The following is a 16,135-nucleotide window of genomic DNA, read 5'->3' on the forward strand; positions in this document are numbered from 1 at the left end:
TTTGTGTCTGTTTAGCTAATTCTCCCTGGGACTCAAAGGCCTTGTTAGTCTAAGGCATGACTTTTTTTCAGCTCAAGTAAATTTTGCATTAGTTCAATTATCACTTCTGAATTTTTCTCCTTTTGTCCTCATGATACTTGCAAGGTAGGTCTGGACCTATCCTCAGATCTTATTTATTCATTTCTGATTTCCATTTCTTTGAATTTTTTCTCAGTGTTGTCAGATATTCCTTTGGAAAATCAATTTTGTTCTCAGCAATGATCGTTACTGTTTACAGTTTACCTATTAAATTTTTAAACTAATGAATTTAAAGTTTTTAATTTTATTTTAAAGATTTTATTGATTTGAGAGAAAGAGAGAGAGAAAGCACGAGCAGGGGGAGAGGCAGAGGGAGAAACAGACTCCCTGCTGAGCAGAGTGCCCGATGCTGGGCTTCACTCCAGGACCCTGGGATCATGACCTGAGCTGAAGGCAGATGCTTAACCGACTGAGGCACCCTGGCGCCCCAAATTTAAGGTATTTTTTTATTTTTTAAAGGACTTTTAAAAATTATTTGACAGGATGAGAGAGCAAGAGAGCAAGCACAAGCAAGGGGAGTGGCAGAGGGAGAGGAAGTGGGAGATACAGATCCCCCGCTAAGCAGGGAGCCCAATGCGGGTCTCGATCTCAGGACCCCGGGATCATGACCTGAGCTAAAGGCAGACGCTTAACCTGATTGAGCCACCCAGGCACCCCAAATCTTTCTTTTAAAATCTTCAGTAAGTCTTTTGTTGCTCTTACTGCAATTATATCCCCCTCAGACTTCTTTGAAACTAAGTTTCTCCAGTTCTTCAGTCAGTCCGTATCAAAGCGGTGCTTCTCCATCAAGATGCTGTCACTCGCGTGTGTGCCCTCTTCCAGCTCAGGCCTAGTCACGCTTCTGGGAACTCCAGGGCATCAGCAAACTTGCTCTAAGTGGACCACACTTTGTGCATAAAACCGTATACCTGCCATGAAGCAGCTTCTCTCGAACCTCCTCAAGTGGTTCTGCTCTACCCAGTGCAAAGTCCCTAAGCAACTCAGTCTGCTGGGAAAGCCCCATTTGTCTGTGACCGAGGACTGCAAGAGAGGGAAGATACACCACGGGCCCCACACAGAAGGAGGTCTTCACTGAAGGCCTTGGAGAGAGACAGCCTTTTCTTGCAGGGATTCCATCATGGCATCCTGAAATCCTGAGATGCTCTTCCACTCCTTCCCCTGAGATCCCAAGAGGGCACTTGGCAGTCTCATGGGTCCTTTCCATGGCCCACCTCCATGATTCCTGAGGGCCCTCCTGGTGCTGGGGATTGGTGAAGGCAACCTGATCTTATGCTCTGAGGTCACTGGTACTTGAGCAAAGGAGGGAAAATAAGAGGGGGCCAGGAGTCTGCACAAAACAGCCATCTTCTCAAAATGTCTCCCTGGCCCCCAAGATCGCCTTGTCAGGGCAATGTCAACAGAGCACTGCAAGTGCTACCTCAGAGCTCCCTCTGACACCTCAGCAATACAGAGAGAGCCCACCAATAAAGCCAATCCCCATAACCAACATTCTTTAAGAACCAAAAACCCTAATAATCAATTACTTTGGTATGTGTTAGCATATTTTTACCTACGTAAAAGATAAGATGAATGACATACCTGTATGATTTTGGGCAGTACATCAACTCCATTTTTAGTGTTTTGTGTTGTAGTTAGATACTTTTTTTCCAAAAAGAAAGTTACAATCCATTTAATAAAAACAACGCGAGCTGCCATGTATGGAATTTTTGTACTGTAAATGTTTTCATTGTCTCGAGTTGTAGTAATGTACAGTGGCTTTGGTCTCAAATGGGGGATGTCTGGAAGAAAAAAGAACACATGATTAGTTTCGTGAGTGTAACCCCCACAAATGGTTCAGTTTTTTACTAAGCACATATGTATTTGGTTGTATAGAATAGCAACTAAAATTAAAGAACCAGAAATTATAAAAGATGACATTTTTTGGTAGACTTGTTTTTGACTCTGCCCTGCAATCTGACCAAGATGGGACGGTGGCTACTGTTACTGTTTGCTTGTTACAGCAATGGCACAGAGCTATGGAAGTACCAAGCTAATAACTCTTTTAAATAAATATGAGAAATGACATGAGATTATAATAGCAGAAATATTTTCACATACATTATAACTAATTTAATCTTATTTTATGACTGAAATAAATCTAAAAGCATGTATAGACATTTTTCATCATTTTAGGTATTTTATTATTTTTTAAATCCTTTTAGGTATTTTAACATCCAATATTATACTAATCAAATCCACGGGACTTTAGTTTTATATCCTTTTCCCCTTAGATGAATCCAAAGAATATTATCAGTATAAACTACTGTATCTCTGAAAGAATTTATCTTTGAGACATCGAACACCACCGTTTTCAAAGAATTAATAAGAAGTCCCTTTATCATTCTTTATATTTCATAATCCATACAAAAAAATTACACGGTATTGGATTTGTCCAACTCTCTTACTAACTTTTATACAACTGGAGGTACCTGCATGAGGAAGACAAGTTCTCAACCACTTTTAATTTCAGCATATTAAAGTATGCTCTATGTTCCACAGTGAATACAGACTATTTTACAAAATCAGAAACAAGTTCTGAAAAAAATACCCACATATATACAGCTAACAAATACATATCTCAGTACCTCGAAAGGTTAGTACTTCTACATCTTTCAAAATGCATCAAGCTTCTGCTGTTTTCCCCTGATCCAAGCGTGCACATGTGTGTGGATGTATATAAACACCCAAAGACAACTGAATTAGTAGTCCACATTCCCCAGATGGATTAATGTCTTTTGTGACCTTCTCCCCTCCAAAATTGTTCCTGATTATTCATTTTAACTAATTTTTGCCTGCTTTAAAATAATTGGGAGAGGAAAATTTGCCTCCCCACCCCGGAATCAATCTAAGGGATACTTGTGTCCTGTGAGCCTTCATTTCTCATAGAAGAAAAACTTTAGCAGTGAAATCAGAAATTCCCTTATGTTTCCTTCCTTTCTGGGGCTTACTCTCCCTAGGTTGCCCAGATGCCCAAACATTGGCCCCTCCATAAGAAGCTGTAAGTAGCACCTGCTGGATGAAAGATCCAAAATAAAAGAAAGGCCTACTATGGGCAGCTGCGAGGCCCAGGCTGGCCTGCCTCGCCACTGAGCAAGGTCTGGGGTCACCATACCCCACCACCTGGAAGAGAAGACTTAAAGAAACTTTATTTTAACATTAAAAGATTTTAAATATAATTACACCAAAAAAAAAATCATGACACGTGTTTAACTATTTCTGAGTACAGGAGCCACAGCTCCCCTTTACTGCTATGAGCTCAGGTACAAATAGGTAGCTTGTACAAACAGGTAAAATCATTTTTTAGGAAACTTTAAACCTCTTATAATAAAGTTACCATTAAATATAAGAATAAAATGACTATTTTACTTAAAAATAAACAAAAGTCACTTTGAAAGACACTGAACAGCTTCCCTGTGGACATCCTCTAGACATGGCCCAATCAGTACTTACCAAGTACAGGTTTGTAGATGTTTGTTAACTTAGTAAATGATGGAAATAAATGAGGAAGATAATACTTTCGAAACAATGTAAAAAGAAATTTAAAACCAGTATCTTGATTCTCCTTATTCTTCCACTCCAAGCTTGCAGCCTTTGGATAATATGTGGGAAAGAACATATGTACATTTACATTTCAACTTAATGTCTACTAAACTGGAATGCTGTTATCTTATTAAAATTCCTAACCTAAATTAAAAAAACTTGCCAAATTATGATGAAAAATAATGTTGACAATCACGTAATGAGATCATATCTTAAAACTCAAATGATGACAAGAATGAATACCTTAAAGTGGTTAACTATGTTAAAGACATTTTTACTGAGTATTAAAAAAAAAAAAAACCCCAAAGATACCATATTTTTAAAATCGCTCTACTCATCAAGCCTGTATTTTTTTCCAACTTTTCTATAATGATTTAACATTCTTTCTGCCCTTAAAATATTTAGTCAGATATAATCTGGTATTTTTTTTTTAAACTCAAAAAGGGCCATTTATAATAAACAGGAATTAAGGAAATAATCCCTCAGAAGAATTTCACGCAATGTTACATGGATACATGAAATATCATTATCATCAGAAGGCCAAGTTACAGAAACTTGAAAAGTGCATTGTCCTTATTAAAAGCAATCCACAGGCTAAGATAAGCCAGACCTGCCAGTCCGGCTACACCTGTCACAGGTTCCTAATACTGGTTGGAACACAGAGTACTCTAAAGCAGAGCTTCCCGACCTCCTTCATGCCGTAGCCCACTTAGAAAGTGAAAACATCTGTGCAGCATCTAAGGTCAAAGGATGAGGGGCTTCGGCTGCCCCTGGGGCAGAGGGGCTCCATGTCAGCAACCTGGCAGCAGTTCTCCGGGGTGAGCCAAGAGAGAAACTCTGCTCTGAGGACTCAGTAGAGAGAAGGGAGGGAAGAAGTGTGGGATGGACATGCACATACAAGTCTGCACACTATTCAGGGGGTTCACAGTCTACATAAAAATCCTCACCCTCTATCACCGGCATCCTTCCTCCAGTGGGATTCTGGGGATTATGTCATATCTGAGGTTGCACAGTTCATTAGTGACACATCTAGAATGAGACCCAAGTGCCCCAACACATTCAATTTCTCGATACTCCCTGCCAATTTCCAGGGACAGATGGAATACTCTACCACTTCTGAACAGGTGGAGTCTGAAATGCAGGTGCAATGGGCCAGTAGGGCCAAAATACACAGCTTCTAGAGGACAAGAGAATACTCCAGTCTGCTCTCGGGATTTTGGAGTTTTTGTGTTTCTGGTGCTGGATAAAGGAAATGGGAGAGGAGAGCAGACAAGATTACACAATAGGACAGAGTAGTCAGAAAGGGAGGCAAGGACTGAACCTTGAGGGACAGCGGAGAGAAAACAGACCCCTAAAGAAAACTGGCAAGAAGAAAGGGAGGAGGAAAGAAGGAAGAAAACATTAAGGGAAGAGGGCAGTCATTGTCAGATCACCTGAAACACTAAAGTGTTCTTTCTCTGGACTTGACCACTAGACCTCCTTCATGGTCTTGGGCCTCCTTCTTAGCAGTGACAGGGAAGGGGCAGGTAGAAGTGAGTCTCAAGAGAGGAAGTGGACTGAGCAAAGATTATAACATCAACAAACTTGGTTGTGGAGGACACAGAGACTGGACAGAGTTCCCAGGAAGAACTTAGGGACAGGAGAAGTGTTGGCTGAGAGAAAAGAATTCAGTAGTTTGTTTTTGAACCATATCAGAAATGTAGACTAGGGGAAAGGGATCACCTTCTGAAATCATGAACTAATGATCATAACTCCACATTCAGTTGGTAAACATCACAGAAAGGTACATGTGACATCAAGTTGGTCTGTGCTGGTGGCACAAAGAGACACCTCCATATGCTTTCGCCCCATCTTCCGGCCTGCCCTGCCTATTCCTGATCTGCCCATTCAGCCTCTAGGCCTGCCTCCTCCCCGATCCTGCCTTGCTAGCATAGGATTAGGGGTCAGGAAGAAGAAAAGAGTCAAGAACAGATTAATATACTATGAGGGAATACAAAATATATATGGGTCTCTGCCCCACTTCCTGGCATAGGGCCCCTAAAACCCTTGTAATTTCCTAACTGATAAGAGCACGAGGAGCATCTTTTCTTTTAATAACACAACCCATAGAGGTCTCGTAGGCTCCCAGATGGCTCCTGAGTGAGAGGGCTGGTCACCAGAAACACCACGCCGTGATTAGAACTTAGAATTTTCAGCACGCCCATCCCTACCCCTCCATTCCTCCAGAGAGGGAAGAGGGGCTGGAAGTGGACCATGCCTATGTGAGGAAGCCTCCATAAAAATCCCAGTAGCAGGGGTTTCAGGGAGCTTCCAGGTAAGTGAACATATCCACGTACCGGGAGGGTGACAGCTCCACAGAGACAGACATTCCTGTGCTTGGGACCCTCCCAGACTGTACCCCTTGTGTCTCTGCATCTGGCTATTCATCTGTATCCTTTATCATCTCCTTTAATAAGCTTGTCAATGAAAACAAATGTTTCCCAGAGTTCCCTGAGCCACTCTAGCAAATCAGTCAAAGCTGAGGAGGAGTTGTGGGAACCTCTGATTTATACTCAAGTTGTTCAGAAGCTGTGGGTAACCTGGGGCCCTCCTACTTGTGACTCGCACCTCAATGTGATGGAACAGTCTCATGGGACTGAGCCCTTAACCTGTGGGATCTGACGCCATCTCAAGACAGACAGCGTCAAAGCTGAGTTAAACCACAGGACATTCAGCTGGTGTTGCAGAGTTGTCTGGTGAGGGGAAAACCCAAACATTTGCTCACCATAAGTGCTAGAAGCAAAGTGCTCTCTGTGAATGTGGTAATACTACAAAAGTGATGGAGAACTGAACTTTTTTCCTTTACATACACACTCACACAAAATAGTATGCATGCCAGGTCTTTGCTGATGTGAACTGACACATATTCTATTTCTAGCAAAGTATCACAAAGAATCACCTCAAGGAAAAAGCAAAGATACAAAATATGGATAAGCAGGAAGAAAAGAAGCAATGTCTTCTCTTTCCCATCAAGAGTAAGACCATTACTGAATTATCCATGATTCTGCTCTTACCTGAATAACTATATATTTCAACAGTATCTGAAGAAAAAAGCATGTTTGGTCCTCAGCAATCTTTTCCCCTGATATGGCTGGCAGGAGAGGAGTGATTTCTTCTGGATATATCTTTGCTGTAGAGTGGGGAAAAAAGGAGAGCTCTTTCACCAAAGTTAAAGTGATTTTTTTTAAATGGCCGCTATTAAAATACATCTGCTGCTCCGTTGGAACCTGCTCACACTGTACTCCAGGCCACTGTGCATGAAGGGCTTCGAAATATGGTACCAATGTCCATGACGCCCCCTCTCCCTCTCTTTCAAATTCTGCTTTGGTCAGCCTAAGATCAAGTACCTGTCAATGGGCAATCAAGTGTTATGCACTAATAAATCAGTGGCCCTAACTGCCAAGTTTCTTGAAAACTCACAGGACTCAAATGGCTGCCATTAATACTCCCAGGAGGCCACTACTGTCCTTCCATGAATGCTGCATGAAAATACAGAGCTGGCCAGAAAGAGCCTGGGTGAGCAGATGAATGTCCATTCATAAAACAATCATCATGAGGACAATAAACAGTAGTTCAGGATGGTGGATTTAAATCTCATTAACAGCCACGAAAACACTCCAGACACACCATGTGTCTCTACTTCTTGCTATTGCCAACATCTGTCCCCTCCCTTCCACTCCTGTGTCCACCACTTCAGTAAATTTCTCCTGTCATCATTTCATATAAAATAGGCTCTGGTTCTTCCAATTCTAATGTCCGTAAGACTTTAATGTGAATATGAGCAGGGAGTAATTCCTCCTTTGAACCCATCTATGAAATAAAGATTTCTATTCAGGATAATGGCAAACCGAGGAATTCCTCAATGTAACTTCAAGAGTCATTTCAACCTGTGAGGTCTGCTAATGCTCCTCACCATCAGCCACACTAGGGTTAGGATTGATGAGTGTCTCCAGCGTACAGGGCCCTCTGGATGACATGATCGCTGGGAAACCAGGCACGAGGCAAGCAAAAATCAGCACCTGCTCTTCTGCACAGTGTGTCTGAAGTGCTTGAAGCCACAGAAGAAACAGCCTGATTCCTTCACATCTTATCTAAAAACAAAATTAAAGGTGACAAAATTAAACACTTAGATGTTTATGCAGAGATGCACTGCAATGCAGAATCAGTTCTGAGAAAGAAAAACTAGAAGTTAAAGGTACTGTTAAATTCCTGCACCAAGTTCTTAGTGACAAAGAAGCAGGCATGCTGCAAGAAGTACAAGGATTAAGAGCTTGGGGTCTGGACCCACAGTGCCTGGGCTTGAATCCAGGCTCTGCTGCTTGCTGGCTTAGCTGTGGCCAGTGGAGAACCAGTGAACAACTTCCCTGTGCATTAGTCTCCCCCTCTGTAAAATAGGGATGATAACGGAATTTACCACAAAGCACTCGTATAGGGTTAAGTGAGTTACAACAGTGCCCCTATCCACAACAGCTGGTTATCCTCAAAAACAATGCAAAGATAATTTTCCTCCAAATTTACACTGTGCTTTGAATAGGGTTTATGTCATATCACTACAATATTCACATGTATAATGCAATGTTCTTGAAAAATCTTAGAGCTATATAAAACCTTGAAGACCTGGTTCAATGGGACAGGGCAGCTCTCCATTTCCCTGCCTCATGTCCCTACTCTGCTCTCTCCAACAGCTTCCCTGGGCTCTGAACGACCACTATGACTTGGTGGAATACATCAATACAGGCACATGTGTCCTTTGTCCTCCTCTACACTTACTTTCAGCTCCATCCCATTCTTAGAATTTATAAACACAGGTAAGAAATTCCGTTTCTGGATTTCTAAATGGCTGAAAGGATAACACCAATAAAAGAAATTAAATAAGGAGAAAAGATGAAAAACATGTCAGATGAAGCTGAAAGATGCAGTGAGCTCCAAATGTAGGCAGGTGAGGGACTGGCTGATCTCTCAACTACACCAGGGTGGTGCAGATTCCTCAAGAGGAAGTGTTTAAGCCAAACATGAGGCTCTGCAGGAAAGCCAAAAGAAAAGGGGGAGGAAAGGGGAGGGGAGGGGAGGAGCCTAAGGGAGTGGGAGGGGAAGAGGGGAGGGAAGAAAAAAGAAAAGGAAAAGGAAAAGGAAAAAAGCAAGCTTGGCTGACTCCCCATAGAAGTCAAATATACTGAGACAGACACCCTGTCTGGAGACAGTTCTACCCCATCAACAGTGGATTCCAGGACACACTCTCAGACATGCCCATGGACACACCACTGCTGTGTACAAAACTTTAGGACCACTCACACCCATCCCCCTTCCCCAAGCAGGCAAAATAAGTTGCTGAATACAAGAGACATTGCTGAATACAAGAGACCAAAAAATGACAGGGCTCTATGTATATCTAACCACATCATATTAAATTTAACAGAAGGAAAGTTTCTACAAAATACTATTACATCACCAACTTTTTATGTTAACTGTATTTAACAAAATGTAAATAAGGCCAATAATAAACATGAGGTCACAACCTGATAAGTTTTTTTAATTTATTTATTCGACAGAGATAGAGACAGCCAGTGAGAGAGGGAACACAAGCAGGGGGAGTGGAAGAGGAAGAAGCAGGCTCATAGCAGAGGAGCCTGATGTGGGGCTCTATCCCATAATGCCAGGATCACGCCCTGAGCCGAAGGCAGACGCTTAACCGCTGTGCCACCCAGGCGCCCCACAACTTGATAAGTTTTAACTATAAGACTAAATTGAAATAGGAGGGATAAAATATGGAATCTATTGTGAAGCTAAGAATAGTTCACCTCCCTTTTTCAACATGTAAGAAATAGTTAACATCAAATTTAAGTGGCTATGAGTGTTTAAATAAGTATAAAACAAAAAATATTTGAACTTATCAAAGGTACACACAGAACTACAAGGGAATAACTTCCCATAAAATATGTATTTCTGGCTGGCTTCTTTTGCCATTTATGTTTTAGGGTCATCTTATCCAGCATCGAATAGTATATATCATTATAAAAGGTATGGTCGTTTTAAAATGAGCCAATGTTAACCTAAAGTACAAGATCGATGTGCTGCAAAGAGGTAAACATTCAACAGGAAGGCTTTGCTGCTCTTTTCCCCAACAAGGGTTCTCAAAACCAGCAAAAATCATTCAGAGACAACTATAATTTTAACAAGATTACTGGGGTGAACAGAATCCAGCACAGGAACGCTGAAGCTCGGAGAGGAACTCCAACCCCTTCCCTTTCCTGATGATAAAAGTGGAGCAGTTAGCGCCTTGAAAATGGTTCCCTGACTATACACAGCAAAATAAAAATTAGAACTCCGAATTCCAAACCCTGAATCCCAAGCCCTGTTCTCTGAATAATATTTAAAATGTCTATCACAGTAAGGTATGAGATAAGAACAAAAACTCCAACAATATTTGCCATATAATTTTCAATTTAAAATAAAAAGTAAGTTTAGTGGTTTTTAAAGATCTTTTTTCCCCCCAAAATGGCCTAGTTTTGTCACTTTGTGGCACTGATAAATTTAAGAGTGATGCAAAATGCCATTGCACATTCACCTAAAATAAATACCTTAATAGAATTTCCAGTGTGTAGAAGCTTCTTTAAAGTTGAGCCTGAAAGTTCAAAACAGAGTTAGAAACAGAGTACATAAATTTATACCATACACAAAAAAAAAACTCAAAATGGATTAAGATATATTTTAAAAGATCAGTTTTAGGAAGAAAATATGTACTTGTGACAAAAGATACAATTTTTAAAAAATAAAAGAAAGATGACCTTCAGAAAAAAAAGAAATGTCATAGGAGAGAGAGATATCTTTAAGATGAAAGTACTTTAAGTATGAACGTCTTCAAAACTCTTAAGAATCAAAATGATTCATATTCAAGTAACATATATGCCCACCATGGATTATGTATAAATATCTCATCATGCATAAAATAAATGATTTTTTTAACCTCTAAAGTTGAAAGTAAAACTAGCTGTTCACAGAACATTTACGAGAACATTTTGTAAATATTCAAAACAGCAAGTTTCTTTCCTTGTGGTGACAATCACATTTATGGGTTCAGTTCTCTAACGGAACTCTGGTCACTGTCAAGGAGAAGGAATCAAAGTTTACTCAGAACTACACCAGTCAACTGCAAATACTTTGGTGCTGCATCCCACTTCAACTACAAAAGTCTCTCTTACGAGGACGGAAACATATTACCTATCATCCTATAAATGTGTTCACGTCTTAGTATGGAGATGGCTTGGCAACCCAACTAAATATTAGATGTAGGCTCTAAACGGGATCTTAACCTTAAAGAAGGAAGTAATTTTTAAAAATGAAAATATATTGGAAGTTAGGCAAGAGAACATGTCCTCCCAAATTTTTCTGGGAAAAAAGAACTATTTAGATCTGCTGATGAGAAGTTTTATGGAATAATTAAAACTTGGACATCAAACCATATTTTCCCCACCACTGTATTTTAAAGAGATGTTCCACCAAAAAACAGAGCCAGTCTCAACAAATTTCTACAGATCATCTTTATGTGGATAGATACATGCATGTTAGTTAAATGCATACGATTTTCTAACTGTTGTGCCATTTATAATACTGAGGCTTAGTGGAAACTCACCATTGTTATGACCATAGTACAGCACTAAATTACCAATGGTTTGTGAGTGAGTAAGGGAAGTTAAAATCCTCCCTCTACTTCTCCGGTCACCAAACCATCTCCAGTAATTTTCGGTCTAGAGCCAGCACTTACTGGGCTAAGCTCTCTCACAGCTACCGTTCAAGTGCCTGTGCTCATGGGACTTTTACCCCATACCTCTCCTTAACCTGGGGCCATGTTCATCCATTCTTCGACAGTCTGGTGTGCCTTAGTTTAATACTGGCTCCAGTATGCCCATGAGGACCTCCTGTGGTTGGCACTGTCAAGAGACACTCCACTCCTCAAGAGATTTGAGATAAATTCTGCACACACAGCTCTCTTTCCGGACATCTAGCAAATCCATCATCTTGCAACACAGTCTTGGAAACACTTTCTCCTGGTCATTGTGCATGAGCACCGGGGCTTCTCAGTCCTTTCTCTTCTTAGACTAGGTCCACAGTTTTAACTTGTACGTTTGGCCTACCCACAGCTGTCTATATCCACTCATTTCTACATGGAGAGAAGAAAAAATCTTATAGAAATGACAGCCTTTACAAAGAGACATACAGACTGTCTGATCCATATCTGCCAATAGTCCCTGACTTTTTTTTTTTAATTAACCTGATAATTTGTTAGAGCAGCGATAGAAAATGAATACATACGTATTTGATCTAGCCCATCTTGTTGTATTCAGAAACTCCTGAATGTGTGAAACAGTACAGGTTGGCAGTTACAAGCCAGAGTCAGAAGTCAGACTGCTAGGGTTGAACTGATTCTATGAACTTCTAACTTCTATTGGCTAACTTTGATTGTATTTTGTAAATATTCTTTGAATGTGAGTCTTGCTGCTTTTCAGGAGGGCTGGATCTAGGACAAGAAGAGTGAGGGGTCTGCACAAGATTTAAGGGGACACCAAAATTCAGTAATCAAAGTAAGTAATATTTTAATATGATACTTTCTAAAAATCAAAATTAATGCAAAAAAATCCATGATGAACATTATTAAAGTTTAAATAAGTATCAGTGTTCAGCTAAGCCATACTGGAGCTTAAGGTACAAGGGAAAGTGTGTACCACTATAGATATGTTTTTATGTATTTTTAATGGTTAATTTCTTCCAGAACATTTAAGCATTGAAAAAAAAATCTCAATATTGAACAATCAAAAAAGATTAAAACTCACCCTTAAATATTTTGTTTATAACAGAGAATGCATTATAATTTTATTTTCCTGGCTTTAATGGAAAAAATTCAACAACATTTTCAAAATCTTCACTTAGCTTACTTTTAGTTCTGAGAACTGCAATGCTTGACAATTTCTCTTGACAAAGTAACAATCTTTTACATATCTTTTGAAGGCCACTGGTTCACAAAGAAAGTTCTAATCCAATTTTAGCATTATAAAATGGATTCTTATTTCATTTTCTTTTTCTATTTTTATTTTTTTAATTTATTATTTTTTAAATTTTTTTATTATATTATGTTAGTCACCATACAGTACATCCTGGTTTCTGATGTAAAGTTCGATGATTCATTAGTTGTGTATAACACCCAGTGCACCATGCAATACATGCCCTCCTTACCACCCATCACCAGCCCATCCCATTCCCCCCCCCCTCTGTTTTTGTGCCAATACCATGCTGTCTTTGTGATCACAGCTTTTGTAGTACAGCTCGAAATCAGGCATTGTGATGCTCCCAGCTTTGTTTTTCCTTTTCAACAGTTCCTTGGCGATTCGGGGCCTTTTCTGGTTCCATACAAATTTAAGGACTATTTGTTCCAGTTCCTTGAAAAATGTCATCGGTATTTTGATCGGGATAGCATTGAAAGTGTAGATTGCTCTGGGTAGCATGGACATTTTAACTATGTTAATTCTTCCGATCCATGAGCATGGAATATTTTTCCATCTTTTCGTGTCTTCCTCAATGTCTTTCAAGAGTGAGTTATAGTTTCTAGAATATAGATACTGTACGTCTCGGTTAAGTTAATTCCAAGGTAACGTATGGTTTTTGGTGCTATTGTAAATGGGATGGATTCCCTAATTTCTCTTTCTTCAGTCTCATTATTCGTGTACAGAAATGCAACTGATTTCTGAGCATTGATTTTGTATCCCACCACATTACTGAATTGCTCTATAACTTCTAATAGTTTGGGAGTAGATTCTTTTGGGTTTTCCATATACAGTATCATGTCATCTGTGAAGAGAGACATTTTGACTTCTTTGCTGATTTGGATACCTTTTATCCCTTTTTGTTGTCTGATTGCTGTTGCAAGGACTTCTAGTACTATGTTGAATAATAGTGGCGAGAGTGGGCAACCTTCTCATGTTCCTGATCTTAAGGGAAAGGCTTCCAGCTTTTCCCCATTGAGAATGATATTTGCTGTAGGCTTCTCATAGATGGTTTTTATGAGACTGAGGAATGTACCCTCTATCCCTACACTCTGAAGGGTTTTAATCAGGAAAGGATGCTGTATTTTGTCAAATGCTTTTTCGGCATCTATTGAGAGAATCATATGATTTTTGAATTTTTCTTTCTGGATAAAATCTAAGACACCAATCGATTTGCGAATGTTGAACCACCCTTGCATCCCAGGGATGAATCCCTCTTGGTCATGATGGATAATTCTTTTAATGTACTGTTGGATTCTATTACCCAGGATCTTGGTGAGGATTTTGGCATCCATATTCACTAGGGAAATCGGTCTGTAATTCTCCTTTTTGACGGGGTCTTTGCCTGGTTTGGGGATCAAGGTAATATTGGCCTCATAGAATGAGTTTGGTAGCTTTCCTTCTGTTTCTATTTTTTGAAATAGCTTTAGGAGAATAGGTATTATTTCTTCTTTGAATGTTTGGTAGAATTCCCCAGGGAAACCATCCAGGCCTGGAGTTTTGTTTTTTGGAAGGTTGTTTATCACTGACTCAATCTCTTCATAATTAATTGGCCTGTTTAAAAAATTGGTTTCTTCCTGTTTCAGTCTTGGTAGTTTATAGGTTTCCAGGAAGGCCTCCATCTCTTCCAGATTGCTTCATTTATTGGCATAAAGTTGTTGATAAAAGTTTCTAATAATCCTTCCAATTTCATTGGTGTTGGTTGTGACCTCTCCTTTTTCATTCATAATTTTATTAATTTGGGTCCTTTCTCTATTCTTTTGGATAAGTCTTGCCAGTGGTCTGTCAATTTTATTGATTCTCTCAAAGAACCAGCTTCTAGTTCTGTTGATCTGCTTTACTATACTCCTGCTTTCTCATTCATTGATTTCTGCTCTAATCTTGGTCAACTGCTTCCTCGTGCGTGGATTAGGTCTGTCCCTCTGTTGCTGTTCCAGCTTCTTGAGGTGAGAATATAAAAACTGCATTTTCGATTTTTTCTATTCTTTTGAGTGAGACTTGGATGGCTATGTATTTCCCCCTTAGGACTGCCTTTCCAGTATCCCATAGGTTTTGGACCATTGTGTTTCATTCTCGTTGGTCTCCATAAATTGTTTAAATTGATTTCTGATTTCCTGGTTTATCGAATCATTCCTGAGCAGGATGGTTCTTAGTCTCCAAGTGTTTGAGTTTCTTCCAAATTTTTCCTTATGGTTGAGTTCCAATTTCAGATTGTTATGGTCTGAGGATACGCAGGGAATAATTTCAGTTTTTTGGTATCGGTTGAGAGCTGTTTTGTGACCCAGAACATGGTCTATTCTTGAGAATGTTCCATAGGCATTAGAATAGAATGAGTATTCTTTGGTTCTGGGGTGTAGTGTTCTATGTATATCTATGAGGTCCAACTCGTTGAGTATGGCATTCAAAGCTCTTGTTTCTTTGCTGATTTCTTGCTTAGGTGATCTGTCTATTGCTGATAGTGGAGTGTTGAGGTCCCCTACTATTAGCATATTTTTATCTATATGTCTCTTTATTGTGGTTAAGAGTTGGCTTGTGTATCTTGCTGCTCCCCTGTTGGGGGCATATATATTTATAATTGTCATGTCCACTTGTTGGATACATCCTTTAAGAATAATATAGTGCCCTTCTGTGTCTCTAACTATAGTCTTTAGTTTAAAATCCTATCTGTCTGATATGAGAATTGCTACCCCAGCTTTCTTCTGAGGTCCATTGGCGTGAAAGATGGTATTCCATCCCTTTACTTTCAGTCTGAATGTATCTTTAGGTTCAAAATGAGTCTCTTCTAGACAGGAAATGGATGGGTCATGTCTTTTTATCCAATCTGCAACCCTGTGGCACTTATGGGAGCATTTAGGCCATTTACATTGAGACTGATTATTGAGAGATATGATTTTAATGATGCCATGCTGCCAGTAAAGTCTTTCTTTCTATCGACTGTGACTTTCTGTTCTGTATCACTCTTGGGGCCTTTTTACCTTTATAGAACCCCCCTTAATATCTCCTGTAGGGCTGGTTTCGTGGTTACCAAATTGGTCAATGACTGGCGATTCTGGAAGGTCTTTATTTCTCCATCAATTCTGAATGACAGCCTTGCTGGATAAAGGATCCTTGGCTGCATGTTTTTCTCTAAAAGAGCTTTAAAAATGCCCCCCCAACCCTTTCTCTCATTCGAGGTCTGTGTAGACAGGTCTGACGTAATTCTGATACCTTTGCCTTGGTACGTGAGAAATTTCTTTGCCGTGGCCAGTTTCAATACTGTATCCTTGGATCTAATATTTGTGAAATGCACTATGACGTGACGTGGTGTAGGTTTGTCGTGGTTGAGCTTGGGAAGGGTCCTCTCTGCCTCTTGGACGCGGATATTTGTTTTCCTTGCTAGATTAGGGAAGTTTTCAGCTAAAATT

At 39.8% G+C, this 16,135-nt stretch overlaps 1 protein-coding gene across 10 annotated transcripts in view; it reads right to left on the reverse strand.

The window, feature by feature from the left end:
• The window catches only part of RALGAPA2 (Ral GTPase activating protein catalytic subunit alpha 2), a 305,650-nt gene that overhangs the window by 233,463 nt on the left and 56,052 nt on the right, over positions 1–16,135 (reverse strand). For 9 of the 10 annotated variants that reach the window (XM_057312702.1, XM_057312701.1, XM_057312700.1 and 6 more), the window contains 5 exons: positions 10,275–10,318; positions 7,610–7,787; positions 6,711–6,826; positions 3,568–3,706; positions 1,657–1,856 (listed from right to left, as the gene is read on the reverse strand). In XM_057312702.1, coding sequence (XP_057168685.1) covers positions 1,657–1,856; positions 3,568–3,706; positions 6,711–6,826; positions 7,610–7,787; positions 10,275–10,318 — 677 coding nt within the window. The other variant, XM_057312703.1, reaches the window with a different exon arrangement.

The sequence above is a fragment of the Ursus arctos genome, unplaced genomic scaffold (assembly GCF_023065955.2).
Source record: "Ursus arctos isolate Adak ecotype North America unplaced genomic scaffold, UrsArc2.0 scaffold_16, whole genome shotgun sequence".
NCBI lineage: Eukaryota > Metazoa > Chordata > Mammalia > Carnivora > Ursidae > Ursus > Ursus arctos.